Source organism: Vigna angularis, chromosome 7 (assembly GCF_016808095.1).
Source record: "Vigna angularis cultivar LongXiaoDou No.4 chromosome 7, ASM1680809v1, whole genome shotgun sequence".
Classification (NCBI taxonomy): Eukaryota; Viridiplantae; Streptophyta; class Magnoliopsida; order Fabales; family Fabaceae; genus Vigna; species Vigna angularis.
The window spans coordinates 21,548,276-21,575,992 of record NC_068976.1 but is presented as its reverse complement, the minus strand read 5'-3'; the positions used below and the strand labels follow the sequence as shown (position 1 = coordinate 21,575,992).

Sequence of the window (27,717 nt, the reverse complement as noted above, 5' to 3'; positions counted from 1 at the left end):
AGAGCAGTTCCTCCTTAGGATGACCTTTGTGTCGTGGGTCTGTTGTGTCTTCTCTATGAAGAATTGAGTCTAAATGGTATACTTACCATTTTCTCCAAGTCTAGATAGTAGAGTATTGTGTCTAACTACTCATGACTTTTACGAGAGATGATTTTCCTTTCTTAATTCTCAAGGTTTATGAAAGATATTAGAATTAGTTAAAGCCTTCATAGGGAAATATAATACTAGAATCTGAGTTTCAAAGGATAAGTGAAGATGTTGGTGTTTAGAAGTTATGTTTTAAAATGTTTGCAGGACAAAATCAGAAGATTAGATATCTTACGTTTCACAAAAAGGAGTTAAGTTCAAAGGCTAGATTAAGAGAAGCTTTGGATAAGCATGAATGTAGCAAGGTTTGAGAAATCAGTTTGGTTTAGTATATCAGTAATGTTAGAAGTCAGAAGTGAGGGAAGTGTTGGTGAGAAACAGAGTGGCATTGTGTGAGATTGGTAACATGGATCGATGTATCAGTGATGGTTGGAATCTGAAGAAAGAAAATGGTGGAAGATTTGAAGATAAAGTTTAAAATAAAAAGGGATAGGAATACTAAAGTAGATTAAGGATAAATCAAATATTAGACGAAGAAGAGTAGAAGAGAAGTGGTATAAGGCATAAAGAGGATTGAGAGAAAGTGTAATAGGAGGAGAAATTTGTAAGTTAAGAGAACACGAGGTCTTTAGAGAAGAATGAGGTATTGAATGGATTCTAAGCTAAATGGATGATCAAAAAAAAAAAAGATGGTTAGATTTTTCCAGTAAATGTATTAGAGATAAAATTTGAGAGTATGTGATTTTGGTATGATGAGTGGTAGAGAAAATCCAAGTACGAAAATTTTGGCTTTCAGCTTATGTAAAGTTTTGGTATTTTTATGAGAGGATTAAAGAGTCCTGATTTATGGTTGAAAATCTTATTGATTTTGGAATATTAAAGTTAGTAGAGGTAGTGTAAGTTGAATTAATATTATGAACATGGCAAGATAAGGAAGAAGAAGAGTTTGGAAATAGATAAAAAGGAGAGTTGCAATACTAATGTGATTAGGGAATTTGGAATAATTAAGAAGTTGTAGGTTGTGATTGGAGCAATTTTCATCAGGTATAGTTATATGGTAGTATTCAAACCTCAATGGTGATGTAAAGGATGGGTAAAGATTTATATGTCGCACCTTGATCTCTGACCAATGATGTGTGTGAGTGAACTTATTTATATTTACTTTTAGTTCGCATAAGATAAAAATTTAAGATTTGGTTAACACTAAATATCCTGGGGATATGGTTTTGATATCGGGAAGCATGTTATAATTAAGGTTGTGTTGTGGTTGATTGCATTAATAAGCTCTTTAAGTGGTGGCAATTGCCCTGATAATCTCTAGAAGAGTGGTAGGAAGTAACATGGTGGTTAAATGGTTTGGAGAGTATACTTGCCTGAAAAAGCTCTTGAATAGAGTGGTGGGAAGGGATACTTGGCACAATGGTTTTGTGCTATGACATGTTTTGATTACCCATAAATTCTTTATATCTGTAGGAATTATTTCAAGTATTAGAGGATTAATTAGTTTAACCATTAAACTATATTTTAATGTCATAGGATGGATTTAACTTATGTGGCATAAGTGGTTTATTTAAATGAGTAGGTGCAGTGCTGATATGGAAGCTAGTTAGTTTTAAATTCGGCCTTATTAAGATTAAAATAAGTGGTTTCAGAATTTATAACATTGTTGATTGAGTGATCTGCTGAGTCTTATCAAAGATACGCAGTTGTTAGGTTCTGGGTTAGAGGCAACGTTAAGTTTGTGGATTCATGTTAGGTTAGGATGTGGGAAGGTATTTTGAGGACAAGGTTTATATTCCTAAGATTTAGAGTTTATAAGTTAATTCTTGGAGAATGTTTTAACTTAGGCTAGTAATGTTTGCTAGGAAAACAATTAGATGAAGGTTGAGGTAATTTGGAGTATAATCTTGAAAGAAGTTTGATTATTCTAGTTTTGTCAAGTATTTCAGAAGTGTTTATCAGGTAAAAAAAAAATAGTGGTTCAACATTTAGTGTGGGTTAAATAAAGGATGAGGATCAGTATTTTAGGGATATCTGATCAATGCAAGTGAAGGATAGATATTGTAGTTTAGGGTATGATCGAAAGGATGGTTTGGTCATGTTCCAATATGTTTTTAGAAGTTTATGGTCTTCAAGAATTGTGAGTTGATTGTTGAACATTAAGTGTGGTTAAGGGTGAAGGCAGTATTACCGAGAGTCAGATAAGTTCATCAAGGACGAGTGAAGGAAATTATGCATGATCTTAAGTATGGAAGGGTTTCTATGGATGTTATAAAGCATACTCAATATAGGTATTATTTTTGGACAAGTTCTTGTTAAATGGGTATAGAAAAGAAAAACATAAAGGATGAATTGTTTAGTAATAGTGTTTTGGACTCCGTGTAATCATCAGAGTAATTATAAATTTTACGGAGAATAGAAGTAGAGGGTAAGGTGGAACAATCTAGTATAATTTTGGTAAACATAAGTGGCTTTTAGAGGTGTACGATTTCTAGGAGTAGAAATTGTGTTGAGAAAATATAATGGAAGGTTGTTACGGAAAAAGAATGATTCTTAGAGTTTTATAGGGTCATGAAAGTCTTAAATAGGGATCTATAAGGAGAATCACTTTCTGGTTATAGTAGGAATGAAAAGTTTTCTGGAATTTTGTGATTAATAGTTTATGAGTAATGAGTTCTTTTAAAACATTAATGGATTATTTTGAGACTAGTGGGGTATGTTTAATGGTGGTTTTGACGAGGCTAGAAGTGACAAGAGTGTTTTGAAGGTTTATAATTTTAAATTTTTCGTGAGTACATTTCAATTTGAGATGCTAGAAATTTTATGCACAAAATGAGTAGAGTAAATGAGTTTACAAGGAAACTAGAAGATAAGGTGAAATAATCATAACTTTATTTTTTTATATCGAATTTTCGAATTTTCGAGGACGAAAATTTTTGTTGTTGGGGAGAATGTAAAACCCATGAAAAAAATTTATAATAGTAAATTTTAGCATTTTATTAGTAATAATAATTTTAATGGATAGAAAAATATAAATTTTGGATATAAAATTATAGTAATTTTATAAGGAGAAGTTAAAATTTTTGATAACTTATTTAGTAAATTTTTAAAAAAATCGAATAGTAAAAATTGAATAGTGAATAGTAAAAAGTGAATAGTAAAAGTGAATAGTAAATAGTAAAAATAAATTTTCAGCGTTTGGATTCCTTAGCATGGAAGTAAGTAGTAGGTAGAAATTAGGATCAGATTTGGTGAGAAAATGATTGAAATATTATTTTTAAATAATATTAAAATAATAAATAATATTAAAATATTATTGAATAGTAAATTTTTTTAACTATAAATAGCCATGGGAGGGAAGGGTATTTTGCACCAAGAAAAGAGGAATCAAGTGAGAGCTTGAGAAATAGAGAAGAAAGAGCTAGGGAGAAATTTTTAGTTGCAAGAAGAGTAGAGGTTCTGAAGGGTTTCGGGGAAATAAATTCAGATCAAGAGGAATCTGGAATAGAGGTAGGGGAGCTAATCTTTCTAAGCTTTTATATTATGATTTAGTACTGTTTTATTACTATTCATGTCTTGAAATTATGTATGAATATCGTTAATGCTTACTGTATGTTTATCTATATTGATATTCGGTGTAAATATTATATGCTGTTGTTTTGAATCTGTTAATAAGAAATTTGTTAAAAACTAGTTGAGGAACACTTTGGCTAAGGAAAGACTTGGTACTTAAGTTGTCCATTGTGACGCACCTCTCTTTCCTGGAAGTCTCCTCGACAAGTTTTTAACTTAAATCTTGTGTACAGATTATGTACTGTTAAATTATCATGTAATATATCTTGTTGGAATATATTCAGTTTGTATGATTTCTGAAATGATTGAAGTTTATTTGATTTTAATTTATGCATCTGATCATGTATGAGTATTATGGGGAAATGTCGTAAGGGTATAATATGAGTCGAGGAATGTGAGTATGGTATGAGTCTCGCGGAGAGATTCTGTAATGTCATGGTATGTGTATGAGGATTATGGGTAGATTTCGTAATGGTATAATATGAGTTAAGGAATGTGAGCATTGTATGAGTTTCGTGGAGAGATTCTGTAATGACATGGTATGTGCGTATATGTTGATGTTGAGGGTCATGAAGTTGGAGGTTATCCTGATACTCTAATAATCAATCAGTCTCAAGTAGAGAATGATGAATTATGTGGTGAGAGGGGCAGGAGGTCCTGGTCTATGTGCCGGTTTAGGACATAGTGAGGGGACTAACCTTGTGAATGGTATGGAGGGCAGAATGTCCTGGTCTATGTGCCGGTTTAGGACATAGTGAGGGGACTAACATTATGAATGGTATGGAGGGCAGAATGTCCTGGTCTATGTGCCGGTTTTGGACATAGTAAGGGGACTAAGAATGACATCACAAGTGAAAAACCTTCCGTTGTATCGCTCATCAACATATCGTTGGGATAAGTGCCTATGGAATATCGTTGGGATAAGTGCCTATTGAATATCGTTGGGATAAGTGCCTATTGGGTATTGTGGAATGAGTGTCTATTGGGTATAGTGGTGTTTATTGGGTATTTTGGTGTTTATTGGGTATTGTGGGACGAGTGTTCAATGAGTGTTTATTGGGTATTATGGAATGAGTGTCTATTGGGTATTTTGGTGTTTATTGGGTATTTTGGTGTTTATTGGGTATTGTGGGACGAGTGTTCAATGAGTGTTTATTGGGTATTATGGAATGAGTGTCCATTGGGTATTTTGGTGTTTATTGGGTATTTTGGTGTTTATTGGGTATTGTGGGACGAGTGTTCAATAGGAATTGTGGTACGATGGTATGAGGGTGTCTGACATAATTATTATATGATGTTTGTATCGAAGTAATTATGCATGTCTTATAAATGATTTGTTGCATGTTAGCTCACCCTACTTGTTTGTGTTTTGTGTTTGGGTATGTGCGATGATCGTATAATTCGTTATACGGGAGCAGATGAAGGAATGTCGCCTCACATAGTGCCAAGGAAAGGGAGGAGTAGAAGAACTATAATTAGAATCTTTTTACATGTATAGACTTATATTAACTAGGAAATTTTAAAGGGTGAGATTACGGAATGTTACCGTAAATGTAATGTTAATTATCAAGTGTGAAAATTTGGGATGTTACATTAATGTAAAAAGTTGGGTTGTTACATTAATGTGAGAATTTGGGATGTTACATTTAACACTACTAATTATGGTTCTTAATACACTAATTGACCTTGTGAATATTCGAACCAAAGTTATTAACCATATCAAATTAATAACATAGGTAGATATATAAAAATTTCAAATTATAACATTTGATCTTTATATATATATACTAATGAAAACATTTCAAATTCTATACTTAATATCCTTTAAACATAATAATAGTTTTCGTGGGCAAACCTTTTGTTCATGTGGTTAAAGGCAAGATGGTCCAAACCACTTGAAATTTTATTCAAACTAGAGAAAAGCTTGAAAGTGTTTTAATTAAAAAGTGACAAATCTTTCCTTCTATATTTAAGCATTAGAACATGTAACTTTGGGTTGGAATTCATATAAAATAAACTTACATATAAACAAAGTAAGATTTGCAATGTAATAAGAAATAACTTCTAGCATATAAGTTAATACAAAGAAAAATATAATAACATACATAAAAATTTTACCTATGATATTATTTTTTTTTTCTATTTTTTACTTTCTTTTTTAATATAAAAATTTATTTTTTTTATGATCATTTTATTTTTATATTGCATGTCGAATTAATGTAAAAATATTTATCTTAACATTACTCTAACAAAAAAAAAGTTAAATAATTTTATTTTATGGAATAGGTGGTTTGGTTTTGTTATAAATATCTATAAATATAATAATTTGGATAGAATAAATTAGGTTAAAAAGGTGTTGATAGGAGAATATTAAATGGATGGAAAAAGTGATATCTAAGAGAGGTGTTAGAAGCACTTAAGGTAGGTATAGGGGACCATGAAGTTTGAGATGTGGCTAAGGGCAACTTTTGAAAAAAGTGTAGCAGAGGAGTGGACAGTGGTGTTGGTCTCAATCACTCACAGGGGTTGGAGAGACAAGTGCCATTGCCAAGGGTATCATGCCTCTTTCTCAACTCCATCCATGCTGCACATGCACAATTTTTTACCAACACTCTACATTCATTTCTTTTGAGTAAAGTATTTTTGTGATACTTATTTACATTTATTTCAGATATATTATAGGAATAAAATAATTATTAGAATCTGAATTTTTTATTTATAAAAGAAAAAATAATATTAAATAAATATAAAAAAATTGTGTAAATTAAAATATTATTATTATTATTTTTTGTTTGAATAATAGATTGTCTATGAGATATTATTTGTTTTGGAGTTTAAAATATCTGTTATAATTTTATTTTTAAAAAATAATATAAAGATTGAAAAAAGAAAAAAAAAAAATATATATATATATATATATATATAAATTGTTTTTAATCTTAATTTTTATGAAGGCTAGACTCAAAACTTAAGCAGGTAAAGTTTTTGTTTAAAGCTCTCAAGAAAAAAAAGTCTCAAAATTATTGTTTTAGCATTAATTGTTTTAGACTTTGGAAAAAGGTTTTAACAACTTTTTAATACCAATTGCCTTATACTTCAAAAAGAAAATCTCAAAAAATTTGAATATTTTTTAATAAAATAATAATAAAATGTTGTATTCTTAAATTTGTTTTTAAGTGTTTCAAGTTCTTTCATGAAATGATACAAAAACCTTGAATGTATCACAAGAATTTGAAAAGTACTAAAGAAAAATCAATAGAAATTTTGTGACAATTTTTCCACAAACTCGTTTGCTGAGTCACTATTTTAGGCTTTTGACATTTGTTAAATGTTTGGTGTCATAGCGGAAGTTAAATGATTGGTGTCATAGCGAAAGACATTAAATTGACGTCTATTGTCGGTTGTCAATTAACATATATTATATTTATAAGAGACGTTGATTGATGTATGTGGTAAGAATAACAGACGTCAATTTATGGGTTTTAAAACAATACGCACAACAACGGTCCGAAAATCGTCGTCACAATTGTCTTAGAACACGCCCAAGAATTGCACCAAAAGCTAATGAAAATGAATTTTAATCGGTGCAAATGAAAGATAATGGTTCCAAACGTAATATAATCGGTGCAAAATGATTTTAAACGGTGCAAAGTGGAAGAAAATTTACCTGAACGTTAATGAAGTATGAGAGAAAGAGAGGAAGAAGTTGAACGCAGCGAAAGAGAAAACATGTAACTAGTGCTCGCGTTCTGGAGTAGGTGAAAATGCAGGATATTTGATGTCGGTCTCCCTTCCTAGCCGAAGTTTAAGTGGTAAAAAAAATAATATTGATGCCCAAAATGAGGTAATTTCACATATTTTCGACGTCTGTGAGTAGGGGGACCGATGTCTAAGTCGTAAAAAAAATAATATTAATGCTTAAAAATGAGATATTTTTGGATATTTTTTACATCCGTGGAGGAGGAAGCCGACGTTTAATTGCAATTAGACGTCGGTGTGACGTAACTGACGTCTAAAGGCAATAAATAGTAACTTTTCAGTCATGTATGTAGACCATTTGTTTGACCTTGGAGGAGCCGACGTCTATACTGTATTTGACATCGGGATCATTTAACTGACTTCTACAATGACGTTTTATTTACAAAATTATCACAAATTTTTTTCATTGAATTTTCTTTTGTTAGATGTTAAATACGCCATGTTAAATGTTATTTCTGTACTAATAAATGAATGTGAATGGTGGGTTTTTACATGTAAGCATTGAAGATTTTTCATATTTTCTTTGGTTTTATTGTGTGTGGAGATTAATAAGTTGACAGAGATGAGCCTGATCTGATGAAAGAAGGATGAAAGCAACCGAAACTTAATTAATTGAAAAAAGTAATGGGACCAAGGTGAGATTTATGATAACAACCCATCAGTGTGCTTTCACTCTTTATATAAGCTCAAGCTCATACTTTATTTTAGGTTACTTTCATTATATCACATCATCTTTTCTTTCCAATACAAACATTATATATGTCTATTGTTTCATTTAATGTTAATATTTTTTTTTAATAAAATAGCTTTATAGAATTTACACTTTGTTATTAGTTTTATTTAAATCTTGACTTTTTAATATTTTAAAATACTTTCTTATTTTTATGATTCATAGTGTTATTTAAAATTTAAAATTATAAATTTTATACCATGTCAACATATTTCAATAAACATATTTTATAAAATTTATTATTTTTAAATTGAAAATATTACACGTCCTTAAAGGCTAATTGTAGCATTGTTTATTAAGTTGATAGATATTAAAATATATCCAATTAAAAATATAAATTTGTGATATAAAGTGACTGAAAACAGTTTATGCTCAGTACATTTAGGCACAGCTTAAAAAGGGGATTTTATTTTTTTTAATTTCCAAGTTTTCTTCTTCACCTCAAACTTTTCTAAATGTTGAAACTATTCTTTTATTAGAGTAATTTTTTTTTCTCTCTTATAATTACTTCACCTACTTATTTTTACTCTCACACTCACTTTTTGTTTTTTTCTAACCTAACACCACACTATACCATCCTTTTACTCTTGCTTTGTTCTCCACCCAACACCAAAATTATTCTTATGTTTCTTTTTTTAAAATGTCTAGTATAGTATAGATGAACTTAGAAATTGAAAATTTAGATATAAGGTTACAAATTTACCAATTTCAAAATCTGATTAAGAATTTTAGTAGATTTTAAAATCTGATTAAAACTTTTAGCAGATTTTAAAATTTGATTAAGAATTTTATTGAATTTTGAAATCTATTTAAGGATTTCACTGAATTTCAGGTTAAAGGAGTACTAAATTTAAGCTAATTACTGAATTTTAAAATTTGATTAAAAAGTTTATTGAGTTTTAAAATTTGGTTAACAAGCTGAATTTTAAAATATGATACTATATATATATATATATATATATATATATATATATATATATATATATTTAAATTTATTCTATTTTTATTTGAATGGCTTTTGTTTATTGTGCACTCTTGTTTAGGGTTTAGACTTTTTTTTTAGAATTATTTATTTAATTGTTTTTTTAATTAGTTTTTCATTTCCCTTTTAATTTACTTTGTTTATTTTTAATTTTATTTATTTTGTGTGTTCTTCCTTAAAGTTGTGGGATTACGAGTTTACGGATTAGGATATATATATATATATATATATATATTATTGTATACTTTTTTGTAATTATTATTTTATTTTTAAAAAAATTATTTTTATTTATTTTTATTGGTTATGATTTTGTTATTTTTTTAATTTTATTTATTTTGTGTGTTGTTATTTATTTTATTCTCTTTAAATTAATTATTTGTCATGTGTATTGATTTTTAATATTTTTATGAATTTGTTTGTTATAGAAATGATAATAACATGAGGTACATCTACATAATGGACTTAGAGTTATTCACAACGTGAAGCTAGAAGGAGACTTACGACATTTGTTCACAAAAGGGGTCGTCATGATGAAGAAGTTGCATCATTAACTCATCATAATCTTAAAGAGTAGGAGGAGATGTTATCGAGGATCAACATAATGTTATTGAACAACACGAAGATGTTGTTTGAGAAGAACATGAACTAGGTGAATTCCGTGGAGGTCAACATGATACATTATCATTGACAAGTTATGTTGATCATGTCACATTTGGACATGGCTAGGTTAGTAAAGTTATTGATTTTTTTTTATTGTGATGCTTGGAACATGTAAGTTGGGTGTTCAAAATTTTGTGATGAATTTCAGTTTGATGTCTTGATGTATTATTTCTTACGATCGCTGATATTGATATTCGTTGAGAGATGTCATAGAGAGACAAAAAAATTTCATGTCTTTGTGATATGATTGTCACACTAGATGATGTGACTACGTTGCTACCTTTGCCTATATTGGGACAATTATGTTTGAATGAAGTCTTAGACTTTGAAGCAACTTTGGAAACTCTCATTGACCTATTGGGTGTGGATCATGCGAGGGCATCTGAGATGAGACTGTTAGAAAATAAACAACGTTCGTGGACAGACAAAAACCAATAGGGGGATGAATTAGTTTGCTTAATTAAATTGTGCCTTTTAAAAATTTCTCGTTTCTATAAATTTATTTTATAATAAAAAACAATTCTTTATAAATATAAAAAACTTCTTTAGTTGTTCTAGTTGATCATAACTTCTCATTAATTTTACGTATTCGTCATGTCACTAACTAAGTTCTTTAAGCAAATCATGTTAGATAAGGGATCATAATTTTTCACTCATTCCAACAAAGCAACAATGCATTTATATTTACAATGACCACCAACATTGACATCATCAACATCGACATTGTTAGAATGACAAATCGGATAAAAGTGTTCTAACACGAGTATTATTCTTTGTTGCACAAACTTAACCTTAGATTGCATTTCTTTTTTTGTTGAATAACTATCATATATGGAATGCAAGGTGTCTACATGCTCGAAATACAATGGTTCATGCTTTCTAGACATTTGAGATCAGTGAACATAAATTTTTTGTCCACTCTTCATTTTTACTTTATGTATTAGAGGTACAATTGATGTTATAAAAGGACAAACAATTTTAAAGTAACTTTTATTTGATTGTTAATTTTCCTGTATTGTCAACTTCTTTGGAACTATTGAACACCAGATCAAGTTCATTTTGAATGTATAATTTTTCCTACTATTCATTTTACGATGTATTTAAATAAAAAACTTAATAAGTTTTAAAAAAAAAACGTTAAAATTTGTATTTTTAAGCATAGCTTCACGCATATAAAATTGGTCACATATAAAAAAACTATTGAAATGTGTAAATACTAACAATTTAAAAAATACTTGGGTTAAAAAAATGGTTCTTAAAAAATAATATGAATAAAATAATTATTTGAATTTAAAATTATTTAAAGGATAGAATTAGAAACAAGAGACCAAAAATAAAAATATATAGATAGAAAACATCTTTAGTTCATGTGATATCAACATGTAAATTTATTGAATTATGTGATATCAACATGTAAATTTATTGAATTATCTTACTTGCCTTTTTTTATATGAATTAATTGTGTGTGTGGACGCGTATGTCTCTTTGTGTGTGTTTGTGTGTGTCTATGTGTGTGCGTGTGTGTGTTTGTGTTTGTGTTCGTGTGTGTGTTTGTGTGTCTCTATATGTGTCTGTTGTGTGTATGTTTGTATGTCTGTGTTGGAAAAATTGTTTCAAAATATTATATTATTTATTTACTCTAAATTTGACATCGTTAAAAAAGTCAAATATTAAACGTTACTTTTGAAAATAATTTTGTAAAATTATTAAAATTTTGATGTTATTTGATTATAACTTATGTTTGAATAACTCATATTATGCTTCAATAACGCTACTCGATGTAAGAATAAACTTTTAATTTAGTTATATCATTTATTAAATTATTAACTTTACGTGTAAGTAAAGCGTGAATAATCAGTATAAATACGAGTACATATGTATTTAGAAAGTATGCGGAAAAGAATTAAAATTTGTACTTAAATATAAATGTAGAAATATATACCAGTATTTTCTTTTCATATTTTGTATATGAAAAGAATTATTATAATATTCAATCTAAATTCCAAACTCTATCCACGTATATATCAGTGTGTAAAAAATGATTTTTAAGTCTATATGATAAAATTTATTAAAAAGATAACTTGATAATAATCTCTCTACTCTTTTTTTTGTCTAAATAAAAATCAAGCAAGTGAAAGAAGTAAACAAGATGTGGACTTAATTGTTTAAATAATAACAAAAAATTTAGAGCACTGTCACGATAAGGACGAGAAATAATAAAATACAACAACCTTAAAATTTTCAAATATTTAAAATTCATTAATTTTAGTAATTTTGGTTTGTCACACCAAAAGTGAGACATGAAAATTGGAATTGATAGTTGCATCTCAGATAGCTCTACTTGTTAGACGATGATGTTTCAATGTTTCAAGTGTTAATGTGTTACTGGTTCATTGTACATGCATCTTCTTCACACATTTTTTTACAGAAAGAAAAAATAAATATATTTTTCAGAACATGATAAAGGAAGGATGAACACAGATAATAATTTACGGTGATAATAACTTTTTAGTTATACATATAATTATAGAGTATTTATGCATTTTACAATTTTTAAATTTAAATAATTTATCAAATAGTTAGTCTTTTGAACTGCACTGACTTTTTTAAATCTTAATTAAAATTACATGGAAATTCAATTAAAACGTATTATTAACTTTTATAATACTTGTTATAAAAATCATGTGTATGGTAATTTCTAATTAATGGAAAATGTACAATTCTTTTAATTATTGGTATACCAAAATCAAACTCTCTTTTTTTTCTAATTGCTTGTGAAGATTAAATAAATAATAATACTAATACTAATACTAATTTTGAAAATAAAAATATATTTCTCTATTTTTTAAATTATTAATTTGGATTTATCATTATATTCAACCTTGATTTTAATAGGTTTAGTTGTACTTCATTTTTATTTTCCATGATTATTATGTGATGTTGTCTTGATTGTCCATGTTTCCATGATTATTATGTGATGTTGTCTTGATTGTCCATGTTTTAATCAAGTCTTTTTCATTTTTATGTTCTCATGATTTTAATAGGTGAGAACTTAAATGTTATGAATGTTTTGTTATATAAGTATATTTTAAAACATTTTATTTTTCATAGTTCAATTACATAAACATGTGATGTTATTAGGAAAATCAACTTCTAAGACTAAAAAACTTACATGATTGTCCTTTATGGTTTGATATTTCGATTTATATATTTATAATTGTTTTATTTTAACGATATTCCTCAATTATTTATAATTATGTTAATATATTGTATTGTAGTAGATAAACTGATTCAAAGGAGTGTGATTATTATGTAATACATTGGATGACAACAATTATTTATTACAAATAACTAGAAAACGCTAATAATTGCATTCAATCAAATATTTTACAACTTTGTTCTTTTATATATTAATTAAAGTTATTGTATTTTGTGTATAAATTCAAGAATTCTACATTAATTCCTGATAAGTCTATTCATTATTTAAGAAAAACTTGTGCAAAATATTCAACAGAAATGTACAATAATATTTAATTTAATTGTTATAAGAATATCATAATTTTGAAGGTTTTGTAAGTATTTATCACATTTACAACTGTCTAGATTCTAGTTCATGTTATTTTTGTTTTGAATTTTTGTGTTGATTTTTATTCAAGTTTAATATGTAAGATGAAAAAAAAATTTAAAAATATCAAAATTAAACTTCAGTTATAGCAAAATCGAAGTAGAAATGAATGTTCGATTTCACAGACCATAATTAAAACCAAACACTATAAAAAAAAACAATATTGGATCTCAATTATCTAGATAACTGGAATATAAATTATATTTGACAATTCACTAATAGTATAAGCTAAATACCTTTTCAAAAAATGTAATTTAAAAAAAAAATAAGCTTTAATAATCCTTGTAAGCAAAGCCGAAATGAGATTTGGTCTTTATGATCATGGTTATAATCAGAATTGAAAGCTAAATAACATTCTTTTTTTCATTTTTTGATTTGTGGTTTAGTATTTCATTTTTTTAACCAAACAAAATACTTACCTTTTTGTTTCGATAAATAACCAAAACAATTTATTTTTTCTACTAGTGTAAAATCATAACTATTCCCTTTAATAAATTGGATCATATTCTAATTTAAATATTAAAAAATATTTAATTATGTATCTTATAATATTAAAATCAAAATAATTAATTATAATCAATATTTTTCAAAATATTTGTATTAAGTATGTTTGGTTAAATACTAATAAATAATTCATCATAAACAATATTAAAATCTATACGGACTCCTTTATGTCATGTGTAATGTTGGTTCTATGCATTTAATATATATATATATATATATATATATATATATATATATATATATATATATATATATATATATATATATATATATAATTTTAATCACAGGATATATTTATCTGTATGATTTAACTAACAATATAAAATTATGATATTTCATTTTCTTAAAGATTATTTGTATTTAATACCTCAATCGCAATATGTCATGATAACATTCACTTAAAAAGAATGATTTACTTATTTATATATTTACGTATGGATCTTGTTCAAACAAGTAATAAATAGACTAATTTTAAGAGATCATTCATCAAAATATGACTAATTCAAGCCAAATTTACTAATTTCAATAAACCATCATCCAAGTAATTAATCCATTTTATCTCAAGAGATATTCCATTTAAGAGATTGTTTTAAACCTTTGAGTTATTTTTTAAACTTAAAAATATCTTGCTCAATTAACATCTCCACAAAAAGAATTTAAATTTTATTTAGTAATAACATGAGTAAAACTCTCTCAATGGCATGTTTATTCTCAATATTGCTTTTTCTTTCATTTTGGTTATATATTTAAAGGTTATAATTAGTGTGTTGAAAATTATTTACCTCACTTCATATAGCATTGATATGTATGTTAAATGGGAATGTATTAATGTCTATACTTGTATGTGATGAAATTAATGATGTAATAACATGAAAGATGATAGTTAGGAGAACAAGTATAACCTAAGTATTTCATCATAAAATATCCAAAATTGTATGTTAATATTTTATTATACTTAAATCATATCAATTAGAGTATCGTGGTGATGAACAATTAATAAAAATTCTTGTAATGTTTCTAAATTAAGAGATACATAAACTTCCTGAGTATACATAAACTGCCATATATGAACTAAAGAATTTGATATCAAAGTACATATTAGAATATATATAATTTTAATATTACATGTTTAAAGTTAATATAACTTTATTAAATTGTTGACATATTTGAGTAATATCTTATCCATGTTTTGAAAAAAACATATTTTCAACTTGTATTCATATACGCGTTTTTGTTTGCATTTTGGTTTAAACTTTGGTTATAAGTACATGTGCATATAATTCTAGTAGGTTGGCCATTATTTTTGATATGACAATTCTAGTAGGTTGGTTACAATTTTAGTCATTAATAAAAATAATTATTTATATTAAGATAACTTATTTTTCTTTACTAACAATTAAAGTTACTACTTTAATTTCTAAACTTAAATTGTTGACATTTAATGAGTCAAATTCTTTCCCAAAAAAAAAATGTAGTTTTAAAATTGCCCACAAGGCTAGTAGTTTCAAAATTAAATTTAAATTATTATTACTTTTTTTTTATCATATTTCACTATTTTTCATTTTAACACGTAATTTATTTAATGTTTCAGTTTTTATTTTTCTTCATAAATTTATTTTAACCATTATCTATACAATTTAAATATTTTCTCGAAAATACTTTAATTTATTTCACATTTTAAAATTCATTTAAATTTTAAAAAATTACTGTGATCTCACATTAATTATTAAATATGAAGACAGACATTAAATAAAAATAAAAGTATTACAGTGAGTTTTATCCAGATACATAATAAAAGAATAAATAATAATATTACAAGATTAATCCTATTCCACCCAAACAGGACAAAGCCATTCCTGTATTTTCGGCACTGCAATTATATTCACATGTATTGTATTAAAATCACCTTCCTAAGCTACTTTTTATTTATTTATTTATTTATTTTAAATTGTCACACACTATTGACTCAACCGCGACCATATATATATATATATTTTAAAATATTAATTAATGACTAAAAAATTCAATTTATTTTTTAATTTTCTGTGTCAATATATTCTTGACAGTGTAATGAACCAAAAAAAAAATGTTTTAATTTTTAAGGAATTTCGTAAAAAGAAAAAGCGTAGAGTAATGGCAAGGTCGTAAATTATGGAGAAATTTAGGGTGATTTTTGATCTATTTAGCTTTTTAGTTATTTCAATTTAAAAAAAAATGAATGTAGCTTGCTTCTGTTTTGAGCTCTCTCTCTCTCTCTCTCACACACACTCACTCATTCCTCAGCCATAGACGTACACTGTGTTTCTTTTTCTATGCTTTTTTATAATTCTCCTTCGCTTTCTCTCTCTAAAACCTCAAGCTCTCTCTCTCTAGCTCCCTCTCACTGCTCTCTCTCTCATCTGCAACTGATTTTGCAGATCATACTTCCCTAGATTCTCCCATTCCGTTTACGCGCACTTCCTCGCCGCGAGCTCGCCGACCTCACCGTCACCGGAATCCACCGAGTGTCGCCGTCGTTCCTCGATCGCCTTCTTCCGGTGCAACCTAGTGCCTTGCCACGGTGCCAATCGCCGCGTCGGGGAGCGCTATAGTGGTTCCTGTGCTGCACGAAGTTGCGGAGCAAAGCTTCAATTGGGTGAGTGCGAGATGGAGCTGTAATTATGGTGGATTCGCGTACTGGAGGAGGCTTGGAGCTGTTGGAGCGAGGGTTTGAGTGGGTGAATTGATGAATGGAAGGGTTCGGGTACGAGAACGGGTGAATGTAAAAGATTAGTGTTTGGATTTGAGGAGAAAGTGAAAGTTTCTAATTAGTGCTGTTTGTGTGTTTTTTTTCTTTTTGCGTTTTTTGGTTTTGTTTTTGCGTGATGTCGCGGACTGGTAGAATGGCTTCGGATCTTAGCAGAACCGGTCCTGTGGAAAGAGACATTGAGCAGGTATATAATATGTTTCTTTTTTGTCCATTTCCTTGGAAACTTTTCTCTGTAGCGTTGTGCTTTGAATTTTATTTTGGAGTACTGTTTGCTTTTAGATTTTGTTAATCTGTGTGCTGTGCGTGCGTTGTACAGTGGTGGCAATGTTCTTATTTTCTGTTGGTAGGGGCATTGTAAATGGGATGAGAGAGGGAATAGGAAATTAGCTTCATTTCGTTTGGAACTTATAATTATGGATATTTTGATGAATGTCTATGGTTCGCTTGTTTGACTGCCAGCTAGAACTGTATCCTCAGGAAAAGCTAGTTTATAATTGGTAGTGAAAAATCTTGGTGGTTTTGATCTGTTACTCTGAGTTTACTTCTTTTAATTAAAATTTGGGAGTAACGAGTGTGTTGATAGTTAGCTAAGTGTGTCGTCTTCAGAGTTTTGATTACTTTTTTTGCGGGCTAAATAATTAGATATTTGACTATGTGATTATTAGATTAGTTATTTCTTGAATTTGTTTCACTAATATTACCATTTATGGGCCTTTCTAATTGATCATTGTTCACTTTCATGGATTATTTGGGTGTTTGTTACCATGTTCTGCCATAGGAAGACAAGGTTTATATGGCTCTAAAAGACGCTGTTTGAGTATTATATTGACTAAATGACAAAAGAGTTGGATATGCTCTTTTATACGGCCTCGTTGTAGTAAATTTTGCGATAGCATTCAGTTAGTCGTTGCTCTTTATGTTCGGTTTTAGATTTTAGCAGGCTGCTCTTGGTGCTTTTCAGTAATGTTATCCATGTGCTATGCTTATTCAGTGATTTCTCTGTTCTAAGTCTTCTCGTATCTTCAGATATGCTATACGTGCTGGCTGAAATCTCTTATTGATCTTATTGACAGGCCATTACTGCTTTAAAGAAAGGGGCCTGCTTGCTCAAGTATGGAAGAAGGGGAAAACCCAAGTTTTGCCCCTTTCGTCTTTCCAATGTGAGCTTGTACTCTTATTTTGTAAATTTAAACAAATCCTTGTTAAAGTGTGCTAACAAATTTCTTTTCTTCAAAGAATTGTATTTGGTATTTGTAAAATCCTTGGTCCTTCTACATTTTATTTTGTATTTATTTATTGTTAAATAGTGGTGAAAATATTTATTCTAAGTGATTGTAGGGGACCTTGAAACAGATTAGATAGTGAAAATTAGGAGATCCGAATACTTCATGCTCTACTAGAAAAATTACACATATTAAAGAAAGATTAATCAATTGCTCACCATTAATTAGTTTAGCTTAAGACTAGGTTTCTCAGCGGGTTTGCAGTAACAACATCATGAAATTTTGATATAGTCACAATGATTATGGTATTGAGCCTAACATGGATTTCAGCAACATATTGAAAATATGATAACTTGACGTTTCTTTACTGAAACCCTTGGAAATGGGCTTACTGAGAAAATTTAGTAGTGTATAGTGGGATACAACTTCTGGTCAACATGAGAATGATTTTATCTGGTTAAGACATCCATTGTGCCAATATTTGGCACATTTAAAAATTGGAAGATGGCCTTCAGAAAACATGCCAAATCTTGTTAAAGCAATTACTCTAATCCACATGTCTAGAGTTTGAACGTAAGCATCCATGGTACCTTATTGACCACCATGCCATATCAACTCTTGTATTTGGTGGTTGTGCATACCATTTACAGAATTACTTTCATGCCATTTGATGGTTTTAAGTATGTACGACTGTTTTGTTATTCCCATAATCTTGTTTGTGGTCTACTTACGTTATTTTCATAATTTATTTTTTTAGATGTTTTCCAGTAACCAAAAGTTAAAATTTGAGTCCTCTATTTTTTTTTTCAGGATGAATCTGTTTTGATATGGTTCTCAGGGAAAGAAGAGAAACACCTTAAACTGAGTCATGTCTCTAGAATTATATCTGGACAACGCACAGTAAGATTTCAAAATTGACAAGAAAAACCATTTTATCTTTTTGCTTCTTTAGATTTAGCCAACAGTGCCTTAACATGCTGAGATAACCAGTTATAAGATATTTCTGTTCAATTTGATGTTTGTATGACTAATACAGTTTGTCACCTATATCTATATGCACTTGTGGTGTGAGTGTGAGTGACCACCATATGCTGGAAGTCAAGATTTCTAAATATGATATATTTCATTATCCATCTACAGTAAAATGCTTTGTTTCTTTAGTATTATGAATAGTTTACAATATACATGTTTGGGGTAACTATTAGATTGTGTTTTGCTTTGAGGAACATGATGTTTGCCGTTTCAGTGTCCTATTCTAATAAGTTGGCATTTAAATCCAAAGACATTACTCATGCCTTTTTGACTTTCAGCGTCTACCGTGAATTCTTTTCAAGTGATAAGGTTCTCTGTTATGATTGATAAAAGATGGCCCTACTCTTTTCAGCCTATCTTTCAAAGATATCCACGACCTGAGAAAGAATACCAGTCATTCTCTCTTATCTACAATGATAGGTCACTGGACTTGGTATGAGTTTCTTCATTTCTCTCCCATTTGGATTTTTTTTCTGCAGCAGTCCTGTTGCTTGTACAGATATTATTGATTTTGTGAACAGTATCAATAAATTTTATATAACAGTCTGATGGTTTGATTATTTTCTACTAGATATGCAAGGATAAAGATGAAGCTGAAGTCTGGTTCAGTGGTTTGAAAGCATTGATTTCCCGTAGCCATCACCGGAAGTGGAGAACAGAGTCAAGAAGTGAAGGTATTCCATCTGAGGCTAATAGTCCTCGAACCTACACAAGAAGAAGTTCTCCGTTAAATTCTCCCTTTGGCAGTAACGAAAGCCTGAAAAAGGTGTTAACATATTGTTTATGTCCTTTCTCTTTTCTGACCCTCTCAATGGCAGTTGAAATTGTTTATTTATAGAATATTTCTTTGTTCTATTCAGGATAGTGGGGATCACCTTCGCCTTCATAGCCCATACGAGAGTCCCCCTAAGAATGGTTTGGATAAAGCATTGGATGTGGTTTTATATGCCGTCCCTCAAAAGGCTTTCTATCCTCCAGATTCTGCCAGTGCTTCAGTACATTCTGTGTCGTCTGGAGGATCAGACAGTATGCATGGTCACATGAAGACAATGGGGATGGATGCTTTTAGAGTTAGTCTATCAAGTGCCGTTAGCACATCTAGCCAAGGTTCTGGTCATGATGATGGTGATGCTCTAGGGGATGTTTTCATTTGGGGGGAAGGCACAGGTGATGGTGTTCTGGGTGGTGGGAATCATCGAGTTGGGAGTTGTTCGGGTGTGAAAATGGATTCTCTATTTCCAAAAGCTTTGGAGTCTGCTGTAGTTCTTGATGTGCAGAATATTGCTTGTGGTGGACGGCATGCGGCCCTAGTGACCAAACAAGGTGAAATTTTCTCGTGGGGGGAGGAATCAGGTGGCAGACTTGGGCATGGTGTTGACTCTGATGTGCTCCATCCAAAGCTTATTGATGCTCTAAGCAATACAAATATTGAACTTGTAGCTTGTGGGGAATATCACACATGTGCTGTGACACTTTCTGGTGATCTTTACACGTGGGGTAATGGTGCATACAATTATGGCCTTCTTGGACATGGAAATCAAGTGAGCCACTGGGTACCAAAGAGAGTAAATGGTCCCTTGGAAGGCATACATGTTTCATATATTTCCTGTGGACCATGGCACACTGCTGTTGTGACATCTGCTGGTCAATTATTTACTTTTGGTGATGGAACATTTGGTGCTTTGGGTCATGGAGACCGAAAAAGTGTTTCATTACCAAGGGAAGTAGAATCCCTCAAGGGTCTTCGTACTGTGCGGGCTGCGTGTGGTGTTTGGCACACAGCTGCAGTTGTGGAAGTCATGGTTGGAAATTCAAGTTCCAGCAACTGCTCTTCAGGGAAGCTGTTTACTTGGGGTGATGGAGACAAAGGTCGACTTGGGCATGGTAGTAAGGAAGAAAAACTTGTCCCTACCTGTGTTGCGCTCATTGAACACAATTTTTGCCAAGTTGCTTGTGGACATAGTCTCACTGTTGCACTTACCACCTCTGGCCATGTCTATACAATGGGCAGTCCTGTCTATGGCCAATTAGGCAATCCTCAGGCTGATGGGAAGCTACCAATTCGTGTTGAAGGGAAATTGTCAAAAAGTTTTGTGGAGGAGATAGCTTGTGGTGCATATCACGTTGCAGTTTTAACTTCAAGGACTGAAGTTTACACATGGGGAAAGGGTGCAAATGGCCGTTTAGGCCATGGGGATACAGATGATAGAAATTCCCCAACATTAGTAGAAGCTCTGAAGGACAAAGATGTCAAAAGTATTGCTTGTGGAACTAATTTCACTGCAGCTATATGTCTGCATAAGTGGGTTTCTGGTATTGACCAGTCTATGTGTTCTGGCTGTCGAATGCCATTTAATTTCAAAAGAAAACGCCACAATTGTTATAATTGTGGACTTGTTTTTTGCCATTCATGTAGCAGTAAGAAGTCTCTTAAGGCTTCAATGGCACCAAACCCGAACAAACCTTATCGTGTCTGTGATAATTGTTTTAACAAACTTAGGAAAACAGTAGAAACTGATTCTTCGTCTCATTCTTCTGTGAGCAGAAGAGGAAGTGTCAATAATGGATCTCTGGAGTTAATTGATAAGGATGACAAATTAGATTCTAGATCTCGAAATCAGCTTGCCAGGTTTTCTTCAATTGAATCCTTCAAACAAGTGGAAAGCAGATCTTCAAAGAAAAACAAGAAATTGGAATTCAACAGCAGTCGTGTCTCGCCTGTTCCAAATGGGGGTTCACAATGGGGAGCATTGAATATTTCTAAATCTTTCAATCCTGTTTTTGGATCATCAAAGAAATTTTTCTCAGCTTCTGTTCCTGGATCTAGAATTGTTTCCCGAGCAACATCCCCGATATCTAGACGACCTAGTCCACCTCGTTCAACTACACCGACCCCAACGCTAGGAGGTCTTACATCACCAAAGATAGTTGTGGATGATGCTAAGAGGACTAACGATAGCCTCAGTCAGGAGGTTATTAAATTAAGATCACAGGTATCTTACTTTATGCACTCACTGTCAGTATTCACTTTCTTGCTGTAAATGTAATATAATTCTGACAAAATGGATTCCAGTGGCTCTGTATTTGTATTAAAACTAGTCATTTGCTTTTATTCTAATTTTTGTGAATTTGTCCGATGAAATGAGCTAGACATGTGTGACAATGAAGACAAGAATGAATTTACATGCTATTATGATATTATAGTATTATGGCCGGACACATGTAAAAAGATTCTTATTCAATTCAAGTCAGTGAGTTGCCCAATTACTTTCTGTATTTTATTATAATGATCTAGAGATAAATTGCAATTTGAGATCCAGGAGATCATAAAATTTCCGTGTGTTAGATATGAAACATTTCCATATAAGTTTTAATGTATTATTCCAATGCAGAACATGTGACAATTCACTGTTGAAGGTAGTCAGGGTTTGTGATACTTCTATCTCATAGAAAGGTTAACAGTTAGTATTAGTAGATTGTTTTACACTGTTTTTTTTTCTTTCTTTCTTTCCCATTTGTGTTTTGGAATTACAGAGAGCTTCTTTTCACCTATCTAGTATTATTCTTTCATAAGTGGTTGACTGTTTGATATAGAGGATACCCCATCTCTATAACATACTTTGGTGGGCTTGAACTGATTCTTTCCACATTCCTTTCTCCCATTTACTTTTCTAAACTTCCATCAAAGATGTTTAATCACTTGGTTGTCTGTTTGTGCCTTATAAATTTTTTCCTCTGTAGGTGGAAAACCTGACTCGGAAGGCCCAACTTCAAGAAGTTGAGCTGGAAAGAACAACTAAACAGCTAAAAGATGCAATAGCAATTGCTGGGGAAGAAACTGCCAAATGCAAAGCAGCAAAGGAAGTAATAAAGTCACTCACTGCTCAGGTTGAAACTTTAATCTCTTAAATTACTAACTAGACTATTACCGCAAAAAACTTAATCATGAAGAAAGCGAAAAAAGAATCTTTACATTAAAGGTTAAATAAGGGAATAAATATGCTCTCATCGCTGACCGGAAAATAAAAGTGTAAAGCCATGAAATGTTACATTTGCAGAGTTACAGTCAAGCCTGAATCAATTTTATGCCCCAACATAGCGGATCTCTTAAAATCTTTAAGCTTCTATAGCTCTGTTCTAGATTTGCACTGGATGTATGATAGCAAGGCTAATTGATCCAACATTTATTTCTTTTTTTTCCTGAGCAGTTGAAGGACATGGCTGAGAGGCTACCTGTAGGACCTGCTAGGAGTGTGAAATCACCGTCTCTTGCTTCTTCTTTTGGTTCTAATCCTTGTTCCAATGATGTTAACTATGCTTCCATTGACCGATTAAATATTCAAGCATTAAGTCCAGAGGCAGAATTAACTGCATCAAACAACCAGTTACTTTCAAATGGATCAGGCACTGTTAGTAACCGAAGTGCAGGTCACAATAAAATGAGCCAGTCTGATTCAACAAATAGAAATGGGAGCAGAACAAAAGACTGTGAATCCCGTAGTGAAAGTGAATGGGTTGAGCAAGATGAACCTGGTGTTTATATTACGCTCACCTCCCTTCCAGGAGGTAAAATAGAGCTTAAGAGAGTTCGCTTCAGGTATGCAATGTTTTTTAGACGTTGTTTTCCCGCCATTTTACGTTTTACATAACTTAAACGTGAGAAATTTGTTAATGTTAAATATGATATACTTTTATAGAAGAAAAAGTAGGATACAATATACATGGTGTTAAAAGCCTTGACGAGCATTATTCATACGTCAGTGACATTTTCATTCTAATGGTAATTTAATTGCATATACCTGTGATCAATTACATATTTTCTCTGATTTACTTTCCGCTATAATGTCTGTAGTTGGTATTGGTGGGACAAACCAGATAACTGTACTGCATTTCACGATTAGCAATTTTATAACCTGATTTTTATCCTTAACATTGGTGAATGTAGTCGGAAGAGGTTCAGTGAGAAGCAAGCAGAGCAATGGTGGGCTGAGAATCGTGCAAGAGTATATGAACAGTACAATGTGCTCATGATTGACAAGTCTTCTGTCGGTGTTGGGAGTGAGGACCTGGCTCATTGACACGACAACCTGTAAATGAGATGTTTTTCATCATTTTGGTTGGGATTAGAGCAAGACCACACTGATCAATTTCATTTGGCTTCCATCTAATATAAACGACGAGGGAAGCTGGGGTTTGGCATAGTAGGAGAGAGAATAGGGATTGATTGTGATTTGTAATTCCTCTTGGTTTTCTTCTTCATCTTTTCCTCTTTGATTTCACTTTCCATTTTTTCCCTATATGTACCTTGTGTGGGGGTTGAGGGTGAGAAATGTAAATTCTTAGTAGGTTGCAGGCTCTGGTTGAAAGGAGCGGCAGTGTAAATTTCATAAGCGAATGCATTTGCAAATTTTTCTTCTACACGGGATATAAATTCCTTAAGCCATGGGAACACCGGCACTAATTAGCTAAATATATTTACATGGCCCTGCCATTTGCCTACTTTTCATTTTCCTCTTCTTGCAGTTATTCCAAGTCGGAGACACTTGCACCACTTTTTTTTCTCATCAATTTTTAATCCTGTGTGTGTATTATCAGCTAACATCAGAAGCCAAATCCTGTTCATTTTTATAAATTTAATTGTCAATTTCTCTCGATGAATATGAGAAGAATTAAGTAATCCAGGTTTTTGCAGACATATCACACTGCACAAATTTGTCTACATTTTTAATTTCACATGACATGTCAAACTAGATAAGTGCCATGGAGCATTGTTTAATTTTTATAGAATATAACAGTTCAGGAATTGATTTATTTAATAATAACTTCTATCACTTCAGAAGAAGTTATGAAATGTCCAGTAACTTGATTCCTCTCTCCATCACTCGACGTAAATAATATTCAATTTGTTGTAAAATATTTGAGAAGTAATCATTGATACGAAATATCATGGTCAATGTGTAAGCTTGTTATTCATTGTGTGTAAACAAAAGATTTGTTGTTCTTCATTTTCAGACTACATTCTCACTGTATAAATGATGCTCAGGAACAGTGAGACAGAAGAAATGTTCTAGGCACAAGGTAATGGGTTGGCCAAGTACAAGAGATAATAACACCAAGCTTTTCCATAGGAAAACATGTCAGAAATCAAAGGAAGATAATTGTCTGAATCCAAGATAGTCTAGAGGAGGCCATGGCTTCTTCACTTTCAAGTTATTTATCGACTTTTCACACATCTTCTGATCCACTATTTTAAGATACTGTGGTTCGTGAAGTCGGAAACAAAATGAATTAGGATGCTGAAGCATCTTTTCTCCTACTTTTCATAAAAATAATTTAGATAGAGGAAGCAAATGCATCTCCTTCATCACTGGTTCTGTGAAACTGTAGTTATTCAAATGACAACCAAATTTTGAATGAAGAAGGAGATCCAAGCCCTGTTAACAAAACCCTCAGTGCATTAATCCCGTAAGTCAGTAAGGCAATACATACAAAGGAATTTCGACCAATTATCTTGTGCAATATTTCTTAAACCTAGCCACGGTGTATATAGCAAATAGACTAAAAAAGTCCCCCCTTTCTGAGGTGAAAGAGACATTTAGTGCTTTCGTTCATAACAGTCTTATTGCAGATAACACACTGGTAACATTCATATGTTTCCATTACATAGAAAAAATAAGGGTAGGCTAGAATCTATGGCCATCAATTTATACACGTTCCAAATGAAAAAATTAGACATGTTCAAGGCATATGACAGTGTAGTGGTCCTTCATACTGGTTATCTATATGTGGATTCGTTTAATAATAAGGTGTTTAATTATGGTATATTTTTCTATATCTCAGAACTGTCAACTGTGTAAAGAGTTTACTCCACATAGATGATCATGTCAGGGTCAAATTCTGTCTCCTTGCCTCATCTTCTTGTGTACATAAGCACTTTCTGAGTTTATCTTATTGGCCATATATCACCAAATAGTTTACACAGCGTAAAGTTTTGTACCAATGCACATTTTATTACAGAGCATAAAAGTTTGAAAGAAGAAAAGGAAATAACTACTGACCAACATAATGAATTACACAATAACTATTCACCGATGATTAGTTTTTTAATTCCTCCCAAGTTGTTTCTTTCAGTCTCTCTTTGGGCTTCAATAGTAATCTAGAATTGAGTTCGTATTCTTCATGTTATGTATGCTAAATGAAAACTTTTTGATGCATCAGATGTAAAAGAATGAAATGAAAAGTTTAACTATTCTGATATGATTGCTAAAGTGCTGTTTGATTTTGGCTGGTAATACAATTGCTAAGGCAGAAAACTTTTAAGGGTGTTATTCAGCTTCTCACTATCAGTTTTGTGCTAATTCAATTTATGTAAAGCTCAAGTTAATTTCTTCAGGTTTTCTCAGTACAGGGTGAAGCAGAAGTTATGGAGTTCACACTTTGAACCTCATTCTGGCTATGCCTCTTAATATGGCATACTTCTAGTTTCGTGTTAATGTTGTTTTATGACTAGAGTGTTCCTTCCTCAGTTTGCAAGTGAGAAGAAAGATATCCCACATCGATAAGTTCTATTGGAGTTGTGGCACTGATGGGTTATAAAACAAAGGCATATGGTATGTAGCAACATACTTACCTGGACGGGGTCAATGGATGATCAAGAAGGTCTATGGCCTAGACATGTGACTTCCATTGCACTTAGGAAGGGTGCCTGTCTAAGGTCTGCCCAAGTGGCAGAGCCTACGTCATAATTTGTGGCAGTGGGGGCCTGCGTCCGCGCGGCCCCTTCCAGTGCAGTTTGAAATTTTTTGCTTATGATACCGTTTCTTCTTTACACCCAGTTTAGTTTACAAGTTTTCAAATTAATTTTTTTGTCTGCTCTCACTAAGTGTAAGACTTTTCTGGAAGATTAAGTTCTTTCTGGTGTGCTTTCTAAAGTATGGAATTATTATTTTTTGTGTGCTTTGTGAATTTTAAAATTATTTTATTATGTGTTTTTTGAAGTTTAAAATTATTTTTGTGTGCTTTCTGAAGTTTAAAATTAATTATTAGTGTGCTTTCTAAATTTTAAAATTATTTTTTCTGTGCTTTTCTAGAGTTTAAAATTATCTTTTATGTGCTTTATGAAGTTTAAAATTATTATAAATTTTATTTCGTATATATGAATTTCACTACGTACTGATTTGCTTAAGTGTAGTTTCTTATATTTTCATTTAATTTTAAAAGTAATTCTATCTTGATATGCTGCTGATAACGTGTTCATATACCTAGTTATACTACTAATCCTACTAGGTTAGTAGTAAATTTAAATAATAAGGCATTAAATTGGGAGGTTATACTTTATATTAATATATAGTTCTTTATCATAATAGGATATTTTAGTGTCAATTAATGAATATCAAATTCACTCTAGTATTGATTTTTATTATCAAAAAATTTAATTTATCCTGAAAGATAGTCAGCTTGGTCAAATAAATTAATGGACAAACTTTAATAAAAAATCCGTTGTCGTCCAGCGGTTAGGATATCTGGCTTTCACCCAGGAGACCCGGGTTCGATTCCCGGCAACGGAAAATTTTTCATTTTTCATTTTATATTTTAATTGCATTGTGTTTTGTAGAGTCAATTCCTCTTATATACCAGAATTTGCAGGATATATATCACAGTTAATTTCATGAAAAAATCTTTAATGATATATCAGTTTTTTTTTTTGTTCCATCATTCTTTGCTATTATTGCGTAATCAAATATAATATAATTGAATTTTAAACAGAGATAAATGACATCGAGCTAATCGAAA

At 31.0% G+C, this 27,717-nt stretch overlaps 1 protein-coding gene and 2 non-coding genes across 6 annotated transcripts; all 3 read left to right on the top strand.

The window, feature by feature from the left end:
- Window positions 1-16,133: 16,133 nt before the first annotated feature.
- On the top strand, window positions 16,134-24,423 carry LOC108338093 (PH, RCC1 and FYVE domains-containing protein 1). Of its 4 annotated transcripts, none has more exons than XM_017574796.2 (10): window positions 16,134-16,211; window positions 16,338-16,853; window positions 17,743-17,829; window positions 18,703-18,792; window positions 19,277-19,357; window positions 19,496-19,690; window positions 19,785-21,917; window positions 22,666-22,812; window positions 23,133-23,521; window positions 23,870-24,423. In XM_017574796.2, exons 2-10 carry the CDS (start codon window positions 16,785-16,787, stop codon window positions 24,000-24,002), a joined length of 3,324 nt encoding a protein of 1,107 aa, XP_017430285.1. In that variant the 5' UTR covers window positions 16,134-16,211; window positions 16,338-16,784; the 3' UTR covers window positions 24,003-24,423. The 4 variants fall into 4 exon arrangements, with proteins under 4 accessions (XP_017430285.1, XP_017430286.1, XP_017430284.1 ...); XM_017574797.2 differs by having other exon boundaries at window positions 16,158-16,663; window positions 16,802-16,853; XM_017574795.2 differs by having other exon boundaries at window positions 16,158-16,853.
- Window positions 24,424-26,546: 2,123 nt separating this feature from the next.
- Window positions 26,547-26,707, top strand: LOC128193410 (U1 spliceosomal RNA). Its single transcript, XR_008244631.1, has one exon. It is a non-coding gene; the product is annotated as a U1 spliceosomal RNA (small nuclear RNA).
- Window positions 26,708-27,419: 712 nt separating this feature from the next.
- TRNAE-UUC (transfer RNA glutamic acid (anticodon UUC)) lies at window positions 27,420-27,491 on the top strand. Its single transcript has one exon. It is a non-coding gene; the product is annotated as a tRNA-Glu (tRNA).
- Window positions 27,492-27,717: the final 226 nt, after the last annotated feature.

Bases quoted from the DNA above. Each gene is read 5' to 3' on its own strand.
- LOC108338093 (XM_017574796.2), top strand. From the start codon at position 16,785: ATGTCGCGGACTGGTAGAATGGCTTCGGATCTTAGCAGAACCGGTCCT. The intron at 17,830-18,702 runs GTGAGCTTGTAC...TTTTTTTTTCAG, and splicing joins GCCCCTTTCGTCTTTCCAAT to GATGAATCTGTTTTGATATG. The intron at 21,918-22,665 runs GTATCTTACTTT...TTTCCTCTGTAG, and splicing joins TTATTAAATTAAGATCACAG to GTGGAAAACCTGACTCGGAA.